The sequence below is a fragment of the Heterodontus francisci genome, chromosome 34 (genome assembly GCF_036365525.1).
Source record: "Heterodontus francisci isolate sHetFra1 chromosome 34, sHetFra1.hap1, whole genome shotgun sequence".
NCBI classification, from domain to species: domain Eukaryota; kingdom Metazoa; phylum Chordata; class Chondrichthyes; order Heterodontiformes; family Heterodontidae; genus Heterodontus; species Heterodontus francisci.
In genome coordinates, this window is record NC_090404.1 from 15417221 (window position 1) to 15437324 (window position 20104).

At 52.7% G+C, this 20104-nt stretch overlaps 1 protein-coding gene across 1 annotated transcript in view; it reads right to left on the reverse strand.

Annotated features, from left to right (window-relative positions):
* Positions 1 to 3935: 3935 nt before the first annotated feature.
* The window catches only part of LOC137348668 (heterogeneous nuclear ribonucleoprotein C-like), a 25605-nt gene continuing 9436 nt past the window's right edge, over positions 3936 to 20104 (reverse strand). Inside the window, exons 3-9 of the mRNA XM_068013926.1 lie at positions 19486 to 19562; positions 18778 to 18828; positions 16458 to 16574; positions 8796 to 8947; positions 7926 to 8039; positions 7163 to 7281; positions 3936 to 6147 (exon numbers count right to left, since the gene is read on the reverse strand). Coding sequence (XP_067870027.1) covers positions 6064 to 6147; positions 7163 to 7281; positions 7926 to 8039; positions 8796 to 8947; positions 16458 to 16574; positions 18778 to 18828; positions 19486 to 19562 — 714 coding nt within the window. The 3' untranslated portion in view covers positions 3936 to 6063. The remainder of the gene's footprint in view (positions 6148 to 7162; positions 7282 to 7925; positions 8040 to 8795; positions 8948 to 16457; positions 16575 to 18777; positions 18829 to 19485; positions 19563 to 20104) is intronic.

Genomic DNA, 20104 nt, shown 5'->3' on the forward strand with positions numbered 1-20104 from the left:
GCCACGGATAGTGCATCCTTCTCAAGAGACTTCCTTTCTCAGTGATATGTATCTTTGCTGAGTTATTAAAAATCTCCTTAAAAGTCTGCCACTGCTTCTCTACTGTCCTACCCTTTCATCTACTTTCTCAGTTCACTTTTGCCAGCTCATTCTTCATAGCTTTGCAACTGTCTTTATTTACGTTTAAAACACTAATCTTAGACCTACACTTCTCACTCTTAAACTAAATGTGCTTCTTGCATATGGTACACACGGCTGCCACTGTGCACTGGTGGTGGAGGGAGTGAATGTTGAAGGTGGTGGATGGGGTGCTGATCAAGCGGGCTGCTTTGCCCTGAATGATGTCGAGCTTCTTGAGCGTTGGAGCTGCACCCATCCAGGCAAGTGGTGAGTATTCCATCACACTCCTGACTTGCGCCTTGTAGATGAAGGGCAGGTTTTGGGGAGTCAGGAGGTGAGTTACTCGCCGCAGAACTCCCAGCCTCTGGCCTGACCCCGTAGCCACAGTATTGATGTGGCTGGTCCAGGTCAGTTTCTGGTCAATGGTGACCCCCAGGATGTTGATAGTGGGGGATTCAGCGATGGTAATACCGTTGAACGTCAAGGGGAAATGGTTAGATTCTCTCAAGTTGGAGATGGTCATTGCCTGGCACTTGTGTGGCACAAATGTTACTTACCACTTATCAGCCCGAACCTGAATGTTCGCCAGGTCTTGCTGCACGCAGACATGGACTGCTTCAGTATCTGAGGTGTTGCGAATGGATCCGAGCACACTGCAATCATCAGCGAACATCCCCGCTTCTCATCTTATGATGGCAGGAAGCTCATTAATGAAGCAGCTGAAGATGGTTGGGACGAGGGCACTGCCCTACAGCGATGGAGCTGGAGTTAATAGGGAATAGTCGGGGAAGCTCTCCAGTGGCTGGAGTCATACCTGATACAAAGGAAGATGGTTGTAGTTGTTGGGGGGGCCAATCATCTCAGTCCCAGGACAATCATCCTACTTTGGGGGCTCCTCCGCCCCCCTGGCCAACCCGGCCGGAGCTCTATCCAGTAGAATGGGCTCATTATCTCTGCAGATTTAGAAGTATGAGAGGCGATGTGGCTGGAGAGTCTCAAAGTAGAGGTCACATCTCAGTACTAAATCCTGAGACTGAGAATTTCTTCATTCAAGGGGGGCGGTGAATATTTGGAATCCTCCACCCCGCAGATCTGTAGCTGCTCAGTCGCTGAATATATTCGAGACTGAGACTGAGACTGATTTTGGACTCCAAGGGCATCAGGGAATATGGGAACAGGGCATGAAAAGGGAGTTGAGGTAGATTAGCCATAAAGACCTGTATTTATATAGTGCCTTTCCCGACCTCTGGGTGCCCCCAAAGTGCTTTTACAGCCAATGAAGTACTTTTGCAGTGTAGCCACCATTTGTAATGTAGGAAACAGCAGCCAATTTCCACGGCAAGCAAGCTCCCACAAACAGGTCATCTGTTTCAGTGACATTAAGCTGAGGGATAAATATCGGCCCCGGGACAACCGCTGTCTTCTTCGCGACAGTAGCCGTGGGATCATTTACGTCCAGCCGAGAAGGCAGACGGGACCTCAGTTTAAAGTCTCACCTGAAAGACGGCACCTCCAACAGTCCGGCACTCCCCTCATCACGGCACCAAACTGGATTTCTGTGCTGGAGCGGGACTCGAGCCCACAACCTTGCAACTCAAGAGGTGAGAGCGCCACCAACGGAGACAGGGCTGACGCAGCATGGCCGACTCCTGCTCCTATTTCCATTGGAACGTTCTATTCCAAGCCCCGCTGGCGTCCGGTTAACCCTCGAGCTCTAATCCTCGCCCCTGGTGGGAGCCAGTTACCCACCCTCTCTCCCCAACCTCCAAGGTCTATTCCTGGTGACTGCCGAGACCCAGTTGCTCCACACGCCGACCTGCGCTCTATTCCTGGTCCCTGCTGAGTCCGTTACCCCCGCCCACCCACCACCACCTCTATTCCTGGTGACTGCTGAGACCCAGTTACCCACTCCCCACAGCCCGAGTTCTATTCCTGGTCCCTGCCTGGGGTTGAGCGCCCCCTCCCCTTCCACCAACCCTCGTTGACAGATCCTTTACTCAGAGGCTTGAATCCCTGCTCAGCATGTCTCAGAAGAGGACTTACAGCCAATGAGGTATTTTTGAAGGGCAGTCACTGTTGCAGTGAGCGGAAAGGCGGCAGCTAATTTGCACACAAGATCTCAAAAACAGCAACGTGATAAACATCATCTGTTGGGTGAGGGATAAGTATTGGCCCTCGGACAACAGCAGCCACGGGATCTCTTACGTCCACTTGAGTGTGCCAACAGGGCCCTCTGTTTAATGTGTCACCCGAAGGAAGCCATCACCGAGAGTACAATGCTCCCTCAGTACTGGCATCGGCAATTGTCAGTCTAGGTTTTTGTGTGTCAGTGTGGACACAGAATCTCAGGTAGGGCAGCCTCTTCTGTTAGGCCTCACCAGCTGTGTCTCCACAGCAACAAAATGCTTCGACTGTGACCCCCAGCTCACCCTCTGTGCCCTGTGGCGCTTATGATCCACTTTTGGATTTAAAACGCCACGATTCACTGATTCTAAATCAATCATGAATGGCAGAATTACTGTCACGAAAGCGCAGCATGCTGAATTATTTGTTTTAAATCCATCGGCTGGAAACCTGAACTTAAATTTACATCACTATACCTGACATTCCAATGCAGCGAGGTGGAGACGAGATGCCTGCCCAGTCCCAGCAAGAACAATGACCTGGGGAATCTGAGTGAACTACCTATCCTGTCCCCATTAACAGACATTAAGGCCATCACTTGGACTTTAAATTGGTGGAGACGAACCACTCAAACATAATCACTTGAACAATGGGACCTTGGTTGGGAGAAGGGAATTCCTAGACATGAACTGATTATGTTGCAAGAGGGAATACACACTGGTAACCATCAGGTTGAATCACTGGGTGATGGTCATGTGATGGGCCCACCATACGTGTCTTCAAGCTGGTGTTTTCTCCGCAACAAACAGACAAGCAGCTAGAGGCTGACAAAAGACCCAAGTGGGGTCCCAACTCCCTCCCCAGTCCACCTTGCAAGCTTTGAATGCTGACGGCTGGCCGCAACCACGTATCACTGTTGCAGAGACTTCGTGAAGGAAATCATCCGCATCGCTGTTTACAGGAGAACCACCGAATCAGCCATCCACATCTGCAAATTGAAAGCCCCAGGACCACTGAATTCAGCCTGAAGCCAGCCGTGTCACCAACCTCCACAGACTGCATACCCCTTTTTATTGCTCCGGAGTCTAATCCGATCAATCTATCCTTCTCCACTCTGTAACCTATTAGTGTGCGTGTGTGTGTGACAGAGACAGAGAGAGAGAGAGAAAGTTGTAACCTAGTTTATTGCTTTACTTCGATCAGTTTAAGTACAATAAAGCTAACCTCTTTCTTTGTTAAACTCAAGAAAGCCTGACTGATTGGTTCCTTTTATGATCATAGCACGTAAATAGTTAAATGCTCACTGAGTTGGAAGGTATATCCACTTTAAAAAAGAAATAAACCTGTTGTGGTCAAACAAGGAGAGGGAAGAGAGGGGACCCCTTCGACTACTCCTCACCTGACCTTAACAATTACAGACACAGAATATGGGCTGTGGGCGCAAGTCCACTGGGAACAATCCCAAACCTATACAGCATGGAATCATCACAGCCACGAGGGAGGAAAACCTCATCATCTCTCTGGGTCTGGAACTGACCTCATGTCCCACAGCCAGAAAGATTGGCAGCCCCACCTCATTTAGTCCCAGGGTGCCCCCTTTTATCAGTGTGGAATTGTGTCTCACTTTCTCCTGTCAGATATCAGACCTCGGGCAGAGAGAGAGATGGGCTGGTGAATAAAGAGCAAAGAGATTTTTTTCTTTAATATTCTTCAAATGTTTAATTAACCCAACAGTACTGATACAGTATGAAAGAAGTCTAGAAAACATACAGGCTGCATTCTACTGCTGGTCTAGTGCGGCCCAGCACAGCCTCCGCATTAAACCCACGTCCCGCTTTCCACAGCACAGGCATCGCCACTTCTCCTCTGCTTAAAACAGGCCCGTTTTTTTAAAAATTCATATCGGACAGAAAGCTTTTACCTCTTTCAGATTGTACGGTGGGGTAAGAGGACGAGTTGGGAAGGTGGGCAAGGACATGGGGGTGGGATGAGGTACACAGACGTGAAACTGTGATGGGTGCTGGGGGGGAGGGGGTGAAAGGGAGAGCCTGTTAGAGATTTGGAGATGGAAGGAGGTGAGAAAGAGGAGGAACCAATCTGCCACCTGACTGGACATCCCTCGTCGAAAATGCCCAACACTTTACGCTCTCCCAACGGCGGCAAATCTTAAAGGGGCCCTGTCTGTTGTTCCAGTGTTCAACCCCACCCCCGCAAACCCACAATCAAATACACCGCCTCCGAGTGTGGGGCTCTCTCAGCAGCCAATGACTCCTTTCCCCACCGCCGACTCAGGAGGGCTGAGGGGCCCTCCCGTCTCCCATCCCACCCAAACGGGGGTCTTCAGGCTTTTGGGAAATCGGGAGCAGAGGATAAAAGGGGTGGGGGTGGGAGTAGGAGGAAAGCAGGTGTTTTAGCAGCTCTGCCGAGCGAGCGGGGAGGTCTGGTTTCAATGCCTGGTCTGGTGAAGGACACAGGCAGCTGCCCCCCCCCCGCTAACCCAGTCACACTGAAAAGGACGGGGTGGGAGTATAGCGGCGGGGACAATGAAGGAGGAAAGAGGACGGTCGCCATACTGAACGGACGGGTCTCCCACTAATTCCGTCACGAGGTGGGCCGGCTGGCACCACGGAAACCCGTCCTCTCAACTCCCCGGGCCGGCTTAGGGTCCTATTGATTGGGAAGAAAAGGGGAAATCTCAACGGCCACCTCCCGGGTTGGACAGCGTTTAGCGAGTGGGCGCGCCAGGTCCAGACAGGGAGTTTCCCCCACCCTCACGTTACATTCACCTCTTTCCGGCCTCAGGCACGCGAGTGAATGGTGACTTCACAGAGTGCCACGACGTCTAAAATGGCAGCCAGTGTTTCTCGGCTGTGAATGAGTGACCTTATCTCGCTGTCGCCCGCCAGTCACGAGTCCGTGGATCCAAGCCCAACTCTGGGACTTGAGCCCGCAATCCAGGCTGACAACTCGGTGCAGTACTGCGGGAGTGCAGCATTGTAAGACACGCTAGCCTTCAGGAGAGATGATCCAAAGGGGGGTTTTTTTTTCTCCCACCACTCGTTCAGACTATAGACCTGATATTCTGGCAGGAAGCACTCCAATGGGCTAAAGGGCATCCTTCACCTTAACTGATCTCGTAACCTGACTCCAACTTCCAAAATTGCCCGAAATGTTTAGGCGTGCATTCCAGAACTGCTCATCAGCGCAGTTTAACCCGGGAGGAGATGACAAGCGAGAGGACCCTAAGCCTGACAAAGCGAACCGCGAGGTAAGGGGAGGGCGAGCACGTTTTCAGGACTATTAGAAAAATAAGTAGCTCCCCCAATGCCACCCCTCTCTCCCCTCCCCCCCACCACCCCAGAAATCAATAAAAGCCGCACCACTCGATTCGTAAATTGAGTGAACCAAGCAGATAAAAAACGATAGCCAACGGAAGTGCTGAGGGCGGAAGTGGGGCCGGACTCTTGTCACATTCGGCGGCTGGTCATCCCGGATCTAAAAGCAGCCCGGTTGTGGTTTCCCGGGCATTAGACCTGGGTGCTGAGTGTGGGAACGGAGTCGTGGGAGGGTTGGGAGGGGGAGGGTGGGGGGAGAGAAAGAGGGGGTCGAAATCAGAGCCTGCCCCTTTAAGATGCCTCATTTAAATTCAGAGTAAAAATCCAGTTTGAAATGACGGTCGTCTCACCGACAGAAAGCAGTTTTAGAAAAGAAACAAGAACTGACAAACGGTGTAAAGATCGGGGGGAGTGGGGGAGGGAGGAAGGGGGGGAAAGATAAGAGGAGGGAAGAGGTTAAGTGGTGTCGCTCGGCTCAGCTTGTCTAATGGTCGTCCTGGCCATTGGTGTCGTCTCCGCCATCGTCCTCACCCTCCTCTTCATCCTTGCACCCTTTGATATCACGCAGCTGCAAAAGAGAGAGAGAGAGAGAGAGGGGCCACATAGAGGGTCAGTCACGGCTACTGAGGATTTTCTTTTCTCCCCATTCGTTCTTGGGACAGGGGAGTCGTTGGCGACTGCTGCCCGTTCCGACCTGCCCCTTGAGAAGGCGCGGTGGTGAGCTGCCTTCTTGTACCCGTGTGCAGCCCTGCATGGTGATTTCCCGAATTCTGGCCCAGCGACAACGAGGGAACGGCCAATTTGACTCCAAGCTGGGAGGGGAATGACGATGTCCCCATATTCCTGCTGCCCTCGTCCGAGTTGAGGCACTCTCTCTATCACCTCCTCCGGCCCCACAACCCTCCGAGATCTCTGCGTTCCTCTAATTCTGGCCTCTTGAAAATCCCCAATGCCGTGCCTTCAACTGCTTAGTTCTGGAATTACTTCCCTAAATTTTTCCTGCCTCTCCCTCCTCCTTTAAGATGCACCTGAAAAACTCACCACTTTGACCCAGCTTTTGGTCACCTGACCTAATATCTCCTTGTTTGGGAGAAGTGCCGGCGAGCTGCAGCAGCCCATTCTGTGGGTGGTACGTGACTGCAAGTTGCTGCTTTCAGTAACTCTGGCTAGCTTGGGGACGTGTGTGGGAAGTAGGATGAGCGTTGAAACAACCTTGCCCCGCCCTCAGGTCCCGGCGCCGTTCATTTTCCCCTTATGAGGCACTGACAGCGAGAGACCCCTTTGGCAAGGGTCCCATGACCAAGCTACCTGTTCTGCCATGTGTGAGCCAGCAGGATATGCAACTACAGGGCCCAACACAGCCTGTCCAAACTTGAACCCCCCACCCCCCAAGTACTTTCCAGTAGAGGTCACCAGATCAGGCTCTGGAATTCTGGCTAATCTCTTCCCCTGCTTTCCCACAACCCAGCAGGCCAGGTCGCACGACCCTCCCCCCAGCACACACAGGGTCCCTTCCTGCTGAGTGTGGGCCACGTCTGGGTCAGCCACTATTGAAGCGACTCGCTCTCGGCTCAGGCTCATACCTCCTCCTCATCATCCTCCAGAGTGTCGCCTTCCTCGCCGGTCCCCTCGCTCTCAGCTTTCTTGGATTCACTCCCCGCTTTGCTACTGCTCCCCTCGTCCGTTTTCTCACTCTTGGTCTCTGCCCGGAGAGAAGAGCCGATTCAAAATCAACGGGCTTCGGCACTGGGGGCCATCAACAGATTGTGGGGGCAACAAGGAAAGAGAGCAGATCCCATAAATCGGAGGGATATGGGTGAGGGGGGTAGTGTGTATCCCATACATCGGAGGGATATGGGTGAGGGGGGTAGTGTGTATCCCATACATCGGAGGGATTTGGGTGAGGGGGGTAGTGTGTATCCCATACATCGGAGGGATATGGGTGAGGGGGGTAGTGTGTATCCCATACATCGGAGGGATATGGGTGAGGGGGGTAGTGTGTATCCCATACATCGGATTGATCTGAGTGAGGGTGAGGGGGACCTCATACATCGGAGGGGTACGGGTGAGAGAAGAGGGTATCCTGTAGGTGAAAGGGAACTGGGTGAGGGGAATGTGACTGGGGCTGGGGGTTGGGGAAGGAGTCTTTGGCATGTCCAGGGTTGATGGGACAAGTCCTTTTAACTGACAGGAGGATATTCTCATGGCATCAGGATTGGGGTGAAAGCCTTGCCCAGTGGGGGCAGGGGGACTCGGAAATCTCGGCCGTCAGAGGGTAGATGGGAGCCTCTCCTGTCGGGAGGGAGGGGCTCGGGAGCCTCCCTTTTCCAGAAGTGAGTAACGTACCTGTCTGGTTAGATTGCTCCTTCTCAATCTTCTCCAGGCTGTCCAGGAGTGAGTCCACTTTGCTCTTGATCAAGGTCAGCTCCTTCTTGATGGTGGCCAGGTCATTGGCTTTCACTGGGCGCCGAGTGAGCACAACGAGAAAGGAGCACAGTGAGTGTGTAAATAAGACACAGCCCCAAAATGTCTCACACCATTGCCAGCAATCAGCCTAACTTCAACTCAATTACACAGCGGTCAGAGGTAACGTCAGGCACAACTGTAGTGGGTCAGAGACTGACCTTTCACCTGCTGGGAGAATGATTCTACATCTGTATCTAACCCCGTGCTGTACCTGTCCTGGGAGTGTTTGATGTGGACAGTGTAGAGGGAGCTTTACTCTGTATCTAACCCCGTGCTGTACCTGTCCTGGGAGTGTTTGATGTGGACAGTGTGGAGGGAGATTTACTCTGTATCTAACCCCGTGCTGTACCTGTCCTGGGAGTGTTTGATGTGGACAGTGTGGAGGGAGCTTTACTCTGTATCTAACCCCGTGCTGTACCTGTCCTGGGAGTGTTTGATGTGGACAGTGTAGAGGGAGATTTACTCTGTATCTAACCCCGTGCTGTACCTGTCCTGGGAGTGTTTGATGGGGACAGTGTAGAGGGAGCTTTACTCTGTATATAACCCCGTGCTGTACCTGTCCTGGGAGTGTTTGATGGGGACAGTGTAGAGGGAGCTTTACTCTGTATATAACCCCGTGCTGTACCTGTCCTGGGAGTGTTTGATGGGGACAGTGTGGAGGGAGCTTTACTCTGTATCTAACCTGATCGTGAAGTTATGCCCAGCTGAAGGAATGCTCACACCTCATGTTAAACCTCTCTACGCCTGTACCTGGTTTCCCTGATGCGGCTGATTTTTGCCCAGATTTGGTGTTGAAGCTCCCCTTGCCTCTTCGTGGCAGAGGGACTGTGACACGCGGGCGTTTGGCGATGGTCACAGGCCGGGGAAGAGGGGGTGGTACCCGGCTCGGGTAGGGGTACATCCTGCAACAGAGAGAAACAAGTTAGCGTAGTTCTTGGGCGCTCCGTCGTGACACAACCTCCTCCTAGCACCTAGAGTACAATGGGTTTTAGCAGCAGAATGATATTTGGACTGGGGGAGAGGGGGCTGGGTCTCAGCATCACCAGTCATGCCACCTTCACAGCAAGACACCGCCCAGTGACAGCTTAGCTCGGCTGCTCTCACTCTCAAGTCAGAAGGTCGGGGTTTGAGATCCAAACCCAGAGGCTCATGCCCCACAGTCCAGGCGCCAGCCAGCACTGTCGGAGGTGCCGTCTTTTGAACGAAAAGGTCAAACCGAGGGATTCCCAGGTGGACGTACAAGATCCCATGGCCACTGCAGGATGAAGGGGAAGTTCTCCTTGGTTTCCTGTGGCCAAGTATGAAACCCTCAGACAGGCTCACAGAAAAAGAAAAGCACACTTATTAACTGGTCATTCCTGATTACGGCTTGTGGGATCTTGCTGTGCACAATGAGAGCGACTGTGCTTCGAAACTGACCCGAGGATGGAGAACTGAAGACAGGAAAGGCACTCGATGAAACTCCACTGCACAGGTCTCTCTCTCTCTCGCCGCACATGCGATCAGGCAGCTCGATAACCCCCAGCACTCAAAGCAGCCTCTCATCTCACCGCACCTGAAGACCCTGACTGCTCGTTGAGGTCCCAGCTAAGCTGCCGGGGAGTTTCCATGGGTACCTCACCCCCCCGGGAGATCCATCAGACGGTAGAGCCGACCACGTCCCCACCCAACGACCACAAACCCCTCCCCAGGGAGTCACTGATCTGAAAGAATACAGGATGATTCTTCTCCACACACAGCTCAGGGTGACAGATGCTTAGCTCGAGTCCGCCAACAAGCATCGGGTCATTCACTGGACACTGGGCTTCGGATGGTGGGGGAAGGGTTGGTCAAAACTTGGCCCAAACTCTCGGCCCCGATCTCTCCCATATCCCTGTATCATTCCAAACTAATCTCACTGCCCACTCTCTCCGCATCGCCCGTATCAATCCCAAACTAATCCCACTGCCCAACTCTCTCCCCATAGTCCTGCATCAATCCCAAACTAATCCCACTGTCCCACTCTCTCCCCATAGTCCAGCATCAATCCTAAACTAATCCCACTGCCCCACTCTCTCCTCATATTCCTGTATCAATCCCAAACTAATCCCACTGCCCCACTCTCTCCCCATAGCCCTGTATCAATCCCAAACTAATCCCACTGCCCACTCTCTCCGCATAGTCCTGCATCAATCCCAAACTAATCCCACTGTCCCACTCTCTCCCCATAGTCCTGTATCAATCCCAAACTAATCCCACTGCCCCACTCTCTCCTCATATTCCTGCATCAATCCCAAACTAATCCCACTGTCCCACTCTCTCCCCATAGCCCTGTATCAATCCCAAACTAATCCCACTGTCCCACTCTCTCCCCATAGCCCTGTATCAATCCCAAACTAATCCCACTGCCCCTCTCTCTCCCCATTGCCCTGTATCAATCCCAAACTAATCCCACTGTCCCACTCTCTCCCCATAGTCCTGCATCAATCCCAAACTAATCCCACTGTCCCACTCTCTCCCCATAGTCCTGCATCAATCCTAAACTAATCCCACTGCCCCACTCTCTCCTCATATTCCTGCATCAATCCCAAACTAATCCCACTGTCCCACTCTCTCCTCATATTCCTGTATCAATCCCAAACTAATCCCACTGCCCCACTCTCTCCTCATATTCCTGCATCAATCCCAAACTAATCCCACTGTCCCACTCTCTCCTCATATTCCTGTATCAATCCCAAACTAATCCCACTGCCCACTCTCTCCGCATAGTCCTGCATCAATCCCAAACTAATCCCACTGCCCCACTCTCTCCTCATATTCCTGCATCAATCCCAAACTAATCCCACTGCCCCACTCTCTCCCCATAGCCCTGTATCAATCCCAAACTAATCCCACTGTCCCATTCTCTCCCCATAGCCCTGTATCAATCCCAAACTAATCCCACTGTCCCACTCTCTCCCCATAGTCCTGTATCAATCTCAAACTAATCCCACTGTCCCACTCTCTCCCCATAGCCCTGTATCAATCTCAAACTAATCCCACTGCCCCACTCTCTCCCCATAGCCCTGTATCAATCCCAAACTAATCCCCACTGCCCCACTCACTCCCCATAGCCCTGTATCGATCCCAAACTAATCCCACTGCCCCACTCTCTCCCCATAGTCCTGTATCAATCCCAAACTAATCCCACTGCCCCACTCTCTCCCCATAGCCCTGTATCAATCTGAAACTAATCCCACTGCCCCACTCTCTCCCCATAGCCCTGTATCAATCCCAAACTAATCCCACTGCCCCACTCTCTCCCCATAGCCCTGTATCAATCTGAAACTAATCCCACTGTCCCACTCTCTCCCCATAGCCCTGTATCAATCCCAAACTAATCCCACTGCCCCACTCTCTCCCCATAGCCCTGTATCAATCTGAAACTAATCCCACTGTCCCACTCTCTCCCCATAGCCCTGCATCAATCCCAAACTAATCCCACTGCCCACTCTCTCCGCATAGCCCTGTATCAATCTCAAACTAATCCCACTGTCCCACTCTCTCCCCATAGCCCTGTATCAATCTGAAACTAATCCCACTGCCCCACTATCTCCCCATAGTCCTGTATCAATCCCAAACTAATCCCACTGCCCCACTCTCTCCCCATAGCCCTGTATCAATCTGAAACTAATCCCACTGTCCCACTCTCTCCCCATAGCCCTGTATCAATCCCAAACTAATCCCACTGTCCCACTCTCTCCCCATAGTCCTGCATCAATCCCAAACTAATCCCACTGTCCCACTCTCTCCCCATAGCCCTGTATCAATCCCAAACTAATCCCACTGTCCCACTCTCTCCCCATAGTCCTGTATCAATCCCAAACTAATCCCACTGCCCCACTCTCTCCCCATAGTCCTGTATCAATCCCAAACTAATCCCACTGCCCCACTCTCTCCCCATAGCCCTGTATCAATCTGAAACTAATCCCACTGTCCCACTCTCTCCCCATAGTCCTGTATCAATCCCAAACTAATCCCACTGCCCCACTCTCTCCCCATAGCCCTGTATCAATCTGAAACTAATCCCACTGCCCACTCTCTCCCCATAGCCCTGTATCAATCCCAAACTAATCCCACTGCCCACTCTCTCCCCATAGCCCTGTATCAATCCCAAACTAATCCCACTGCCCCACTCTCTCCCCATAGCCCTGTATCAATCTGAAACTAATCCCACTGTCCCACTCTCTCCCCATAGTCCTGCATCAATCCCAAACTAATCCCACTGCCCACTCTCTCCCCATAGCCCTGTATCAATCCCAAACTAATCCCACTGCCCCACTCTCTCCTCATATTCCTGTATCAATCCCAAACTAATCCCACTGCCCCACTCTCTCCCCATAGCCCTGTATCAATCCAAACTAATCCCACTGCCCACTCTCTCCGCATAGTCCTGCATCAATCCCAAACTAATCCCACTGCCCCACTCTCTCCTCATATTCCTGCATCAATCCCAAACTAATCCCACTGCCCCACTCTCTCCCCATAGCCCTGTATCAATCCCAAACTAATCCCACTGTCCCACTCTCTCCCCATAGTCCTGTATCAATCCCAAACTAATCCCACTGCCCCACTCTCTCCCCATAGCCCTGTATCAATCTCAAACTAATCCCACTGTCCCACTCTCTCCCCATAGCCCTGTATCAATCCCAAACTAATCCCACTGTCCCACTCTCTCCCCATAGTCCTGTATCAATCCCAAACTAATCCCACTGCCCCACTCTCTCCCCATAGCCCTGTATCAATCTCAAACTAATCCCACTGTCCCACTCTCTCCCCATAGCCCTGTATCAATCCCAAACTAATCCCACTGTCCCACTCTCTCCCCATAGTCCTGTATCAATCTCAAACTAATCCCACTGCCCCACTCTCTCCCCATAGCCCTGTATCAATCTGAAACTAATCCCACTGCCCCACTCTCTCCCCATAGCCCTGTATCAATCCCAAACTAATCCCACTGCCCACTCTCTCCGCATAGTCCTGCATCAATCCCAAACTAATCCCACTGCCCCACTCTCTCCCCATAGCCCTGTATCAATCCCAAACTAATCCCACTGCCCACTCTCTCCGCATAGTCCTGCATCAATCCCAAACTAATCCCACTGCCCCACTCTCTCCCCATAGTCCTGTATCAATCTGAAACTAATCCCACTGCCCCACTCTCTCCCCATAGTCCTGTATCAATCTCAAACTAATCCCACTGTCCCACTCTCTCCCCATAGCCCTGTATCAATCTCAAACTAATCCCACTGCCCCACTCTCTCCCCATAGCCCTGTATCAATCTGAAACTAATCCCACTGCCCCACTCTCTCCCCATAGCCCTGTATCAATCTGAAACTAATCCCACTGCCCCACTCTCTCCCCATAGTCCTGTATCAATCTCAAACTAATCCCACTGTCCCACTCTCTCCCCATAGCCCTGTATCAATCTCAAACTAATCCCACTGCCCCACTATCTCCCCATAGCCCTGTATCAATCTCAAACTAATCCCACTGCCCCACTCTCTCCCCATAGCCCTGTATCAATCTGAAACTAATCCCACTGCCCCACTCTCTCCCCATAGCCCTGTATCAATCTGAAACTAATCCCACTGCCCCACTCTCTCCCCATAGCCCTGTATCAATCTCAAACTAATCCCACTGCCCCACTCTCTCCCCATAGCCCTGTATCAATCCCAAACTAATCCCACTGCCCCACTCTCTCCCCATAGCCCTGTATCAATCTGAAACTAATCCCACTGCCCCACTCTCTCCCCATAGCCCTGTATCAATCTCAAACTAATCCCACTGCCCCACTCTCTCCCCATAGTCCTGTATCAATCTCAAACTAATCCCACTGTCCCACTCTCTCCCCATAGCCCTGTATCAATCTCAAACTAATCCCACTGCCCCACTCTCTCCCCATAGCCCTGTATCAATCTGAAACTAATCCCACTGCCCCACTCTCTCCCCATAGCCCTGTATCAATCTGAAACTAATCCCACTGCCCCACTCTCTCCCCATAGTCCTGTATCAATCTCAAACTAATCCCACTGTCCCACTCTCTCCCCATAGCCCTGTATCAATCTCAAACTAATCCCACTGCCCCACTATCTCCCCATAGCCCTGTATCAATCTCAAACTAATCCCACTGCCCCACTCTCTCCCCATAGCCCTGTATCAATCTGAAACTAATCCCACTGCCCCACTCTCTCCCCATAGCCCTGTATCAATCTGAAACTAATCCCACTGCCCCACTCTCTCCCCATAGCCCTGTATCAATCTCAAACTAATCCCACTGCCCCACTCTCTCCCCATAGCCCTGTATCAATCTGAAACTAATCCCACTGCCCCACTCTCTCCCCATAGCCCTGTATCAATCTGAAACTAATCCCACTGCCCCACTCTCTCCCCATAGTCCTGTATCAATCTCAAACTAATCCCACTGTCCCACTCTCTCCCCATAGCCCTGTATCAATCTCAAACTAATCCCACTGCCCCACTATCTCCCCATAGCCCTGTATCAATCTCAAACTAATCCCACTGCCCCACTCTCTCCCCATAGCCCTGTATCAATCTGAAACTAATCCCACTGCCCCACTCTCTCCCCATAGCCCTGTATCAATCTGAAACTAATCCCACTGCCCCACTCTCTCCCCATAGCCCTGTATCAATCTCAAACTAATCCCACTGCCCCACTCTCTCCCCATAGCCCTGTATCAATCTGAAACTAATCCCACTGTCCCACTCTCTCCCCATAGCCCTGTATCAATCCCAAACTAATCCCACTGCCCCACTCTCTCCCCATAGCCCTGTATCAATCTGAAACTAATCCCACTGTCCCACTCTCTCCCCATAGCCCTGTATCAATCCCAAACTAATCCCACTGTCCCACTCTCTCCCCATAGTCCTGCATCAATCCCAAACTAATCCCACTGTCCCACTCTCTCCCCATAGCCCTGCATCAATCCCAAACTAATCCCACTGTCCCACTCTCTCCCCATAGCCCTGTATCAATCCCAAACTAATCCCACTGTCCCACTCTCTCCCCATAGTCCTGTATCAATCCCAAACTAATCCCACTGCCCCACTCTCTCCCCATAGTCCTGTATCAATCCCAAACTAATCCCACTGCCCCACTCTCTCCCCATAGCCCTGTATCAATCTGAAACTAATCCCACTGTCCCACTCTCTCCCCATAGTCCCGCATCAATCCCAAACTAATCCCACTGCCCACTCTCTCCCCATAGCCCTGTATCAATCCCAAACTAATCCCACTGCCCCACTCTCTCCCCATAGCCCTGTATCAATCTGAAACTAATCCCACTGTCCCACTCTCTCCCCATAGTCCTGCATCAATCCCAAACTAATCCCACTGCCCACTCTCTCCCCATAGCCCTGTATCAATCCCAAACTAATCCCACTGCCCCACTCTCTCCTCATATTCCTGTATCAATCTGAAACTAATCCCACTGCCCCACTCTCCCCATAGCCCTGTATCAATCTGAAACTAATCCCACTGTCCCACTCTCTCCCCATAGTCCTGCATCAATCCCAAACTAATCCCACTGCCCCACTCTCTCCCCATAGCCCTGTATCAATCTGAAACTAATCCCACTGTCCCACTCTCTCCCATAGCCCTGTATCAATCTGAAACTAATCCCCACTGCCCCACTCTCTCCCCATAGCCCTGTATCAATCCCAAACTAATCCCACTGCCCCACTCTCTCCCCATAGCCCTGTATCAATCTGAAACTAATCCCACTGCCCCACTCTCTCCCCATAGCCCTGTATCAATCTGAAACTAATCTCACTGCCCCACTCTCTCCCCATAGCCCTGTATCAATCCCAAACTAATCCCACTGCCCCACTCTCTCCCCATTGCCCTGTATCAATCTGAAACTAATCCCACTGCCCCACTCTCTCCCCATAGCCCTGTATCAATCCCAAACTAATCCCACTGCCCCACTCTCTCCTCATATTCCTGTATCAATCTGAAACTAATCTCACTGCCCCACTCTTTCCCCACAGTCCTGTATCAATCCCAAATTAATCCCACTTCCCTGATATTTTAAGGTGACACTCCTGGAGATGTCTGGATCTCACCCCAATCGTCGCCTGATATGATAATTGGAGATGTTGACTAAATCACAGCAGTCAATCTCTATCAATGTGTCTATGACACAAACATCAAACTCACTAACTCTTCCAGCCCATGGCAGACGGCCATTTAGCCTGTTGAAAGAGCTATCCAATTACCCTGACTCATCTGCTCTTACCCCGAGTACTGAACTTCACCTTTTCAAATATTTATCCAGCTGCCTTTTAGTATACAATCAATTGGTGCTTGTCAGGACGGTGTGTGGGGGATGGGTAGACTAATGCCTCCCTGATGGAAAAGTCTGAAAGCTTACCTGGTTAGCGAAGGAATCTCGTATCCCTCCGACTGCCTGCTTGGGGAGCACTGGGTGGGAGAAACACAAAAAAATACAGGCATTTGCATTATACCAAACTCGCATCCACAGACCTCCCTTCACTGACTCACAGTGATCCCACTTCACAGCTCCTCACACCCACCTGTACAGAACTCCTCCCCACACAGCTCCTCACACCCACCTGTACAGGGCTCCCCCCCCACACAGCTCCTCACACCCACCTGTACAGAACTCCTCCCCACACAGCTCCTCACACCCACCTGTACAGAACTCCTCCTCACACCCACCTGTACAGAACTCCTCTCCACACAGCTCCTCACACCCACCTGTACAGAACTCCTCCCCACACAGCTCCTCACACCCACCTGTACAGAACTCCTCCTCATACCCACCTGTACAGAACTCCTCTCCACACAGCTCCTCACACCCACCTGTACAGAACTCCTCCCCACACAGCTCCTCACACCCACCTGTACAGAACTCCTCCTCACACCCACCTGTACAGAACTCCTCCCCACACAGCTCCTCACACCCACCTGTACAGGGCTCCCCCCCCACACAGCTCCTCACACCCACCTGTACAGAACTCCTCCCCACACAGCTCCTCACACCCACCTGTACAGGGCTCCCCCCCCCCACACAGCTCCTCACACTCACCTGTACAGAACTCCTCCCCACACAGCTCCTCACACCCACCTGTACAGGGCTCCCCCCCCTCACAGCTCCTCACACCCACCTGTACAGAACTCCTCCCCACACAGCTCCTCACACCCACCTGTACAGAACTCCTCCCCACACAGCTCCACACACCCACCTGTACAGAACTCCTCCCCACACAGCTCATCACACCCACCTGTACAGAACTCCTCCCCACACAGCTCCTCACACCCACCTGTACAGAAGCCCTCCCACACAGCTCCTCACACCCACCTGTACAGGGCTCCTCCCCAACACACACACAGCTCCTCACACCTGCCTGTTCAGAGCTCCTCACCAACACACACACACCTCCTCACACCCGGCTGTACAGAACTCCTCCCCACACAGCTCCACACACCCACCTGTACAGAACTCCTCCCCACACAGCTCCACACACCCACCTGTACAGAACTCCTCTCCACACAGCTCCTCACACCTGCCTGTACAGAAGCCCTCCCCACACAGCTCCTCACACACCCACCTGTACAGGGCTCCTCCCCAACACACACACAGCTCCTCACACCTGCCTGTTCAGAGCTCCTCACCAACACACACACACCTCCTCACACCGGCTGTACAGAACTCCTCCCCACACAGCTCCACACACCCACCTGTACAGAACTCCTCCCCACACAGCTCCACACACCCACCTGTACAGAACTCCTCTCCACACAGCTCCTCACACCTGCCTGTACAGGGCTCCCCCCCAACACACACACAGCTCCTCACACCCGCCTGTACAGGGCTCCTCCCCAACACACACACAGCTCCGCACACCCGCCTGTACAGCACGCCTCCCCACACAGCTCCGCACAGCCACCTGTACAGGGCTACACACACACACACACACACGCACACACGCGCACACACACACGCACACGCACGCGCCACACGCGCACACGCGCACACACGCACACACGCACACACACACACACACACACACACACACACACACACACACACACACCTCCTCACACCTGCCTGTACAGGGCTCCTCCCCAACACACACACACACACACACACACACACACACAGCTCCTCACACCTGCCTGTACAGGGCTCCCCCCCTAACACACACACAGCTCCTCACACCTGCCTGTTCAGGGCTCCTCCGCAACACACACAGCTCCTCACACCTGCCTGTTCAGGGCTCCTCCCCAACACACACAGCTCCTCACACCTGCCTGTACAGGGCTCCTCCCCAACACACACACACACAGCTCCTCACACCTGCCTGTACAGGGCTCCTCACACCTGCCTGTACAGAGCCCTCTGCCCCCAAACAGCTCTGCACGCAAGCCCTCAAAGAGCTCTGGGGAGGGGAGAGTGAGAGACAGAGAGAGGGATGGGCAGGGGAGGGGGAGACAGAAAGTAGGGTGGGCGGCCAAGGGGACAGGGGGTGAGGGGGGTAGGTGTGAAGTGGGTAGGGGGTGGGGGAGGGGAGGCGGGGAGGGGTGAGGGGAGGGGAGGAGGGCAGGGGGTGGCGGAGGTGGGAGAATGGAGGAGGGTAGAGCGAGGGGACAACAGAGACACGGATGGAGATTATGGAGCAGGATGTACAGCCAACAGAACATCCACACTCATCCAGAACCTCTCTTACCTTTCGTAAAAATCACTCCTGTAATAGTCGTAGTCGAGATCGGATGTGGACCTGTGAAGACAGCAGGAGGTCATTTGCAACATGCAAGAAAGGTCTTGGCCACAGCACAGTCTCAGGTGACCAGGAATGTTTCAGAGACGGGGAGCAAATGGACAGGGGAGGGAGGGGCAGGGCGTGATGGGGGCAGGGAGGGGCGGGGAGATGGCGCAGCGAAGGACGGGAGGGAGACGGAGCGAGCAAGACACGACTGCCTTGTGGGAGTGACAGCGAGGTTCAGTCTTGACACCGGACCCCAGTTCACCTCCCCACTGGCCTGCGGGGAGGTGGCAGAGAGGGCGACACACCTCTCTCTCCACACAACCCCCACTTCAGCTGCTGCTGCCAATCACGGGGACTAGCCCCGGCACCGTCCCTTCAACAGTGGGAGGATAAAGCTGTTTAAACAGGCTGAGGAGTTGCTAGACTGTGTAAACGGGGTACAAAAGACAAAGAGGCGCAATCCAAAAAAATTTTAAAATCCCGGGTAGGCGCTAGCCTTTGGGTTCACCCAGCACACCTTCACATCCACCCAATCCTGTCAGCTGGGGGTGGGGGGAGGGGGGAAATCCTGTGATCCTCTCCCCATCAGGAAAGACTGAACAGGCTGGGGTTCTTTTTTCTGTAAGAGTGAAGGCTGAAGGCTGGCCTGATGGGAGATTTTTTTTTAACATTAGGTTAATAGTGTAGACATCGAAAAAATGTTCCAACTCGTCGAGGGGACCAGAACCAGGGGCTATAAATATAAGCTGGTGACAAGCCAACAGGGAATTTAAGAGAAATCTCTTTACCCAAAACGTCGGCACAGTGGCGCAGTGGTTCGCACCGCAGCCTCACAGCTCCAGTGACCCGGGTTCGATTCTGGGTACTGTCTGTGTGGAGTTTGCAAGTTCTCCCTGAGACCGCGTGGGTTTCCTCCGGGTGCTCCGGTTTCCTCCCACATGCCAAAGACTTGCAGGTTGATAGGTTAATTGGCCATTATAAATTGCCCCTGGTGTAGGTAGGTGGTTGAGGAATTGAGGGAAGATGGGGATGTGAGAGGGTGACGGGATTAGTGTAGGATTCGTATAAATGGGTGGTTGATGGTCGGCACTGGCTCGGTGGGCCGAAGGGCCTGTTTCAGTGCTGTATCTCTAAATAAATAAATAAATAAAAAGTAATGAGAATGTGGAACTCACTACCAGAAGGTGAATAGCAAAGATGCCTTGAAGGGAAATCTAGACAAGCACATAAGGGGAGAAAGGAATAGAAGGATTATGGTGATTGGGTGAGACGATGAGGGGTGGGAGGA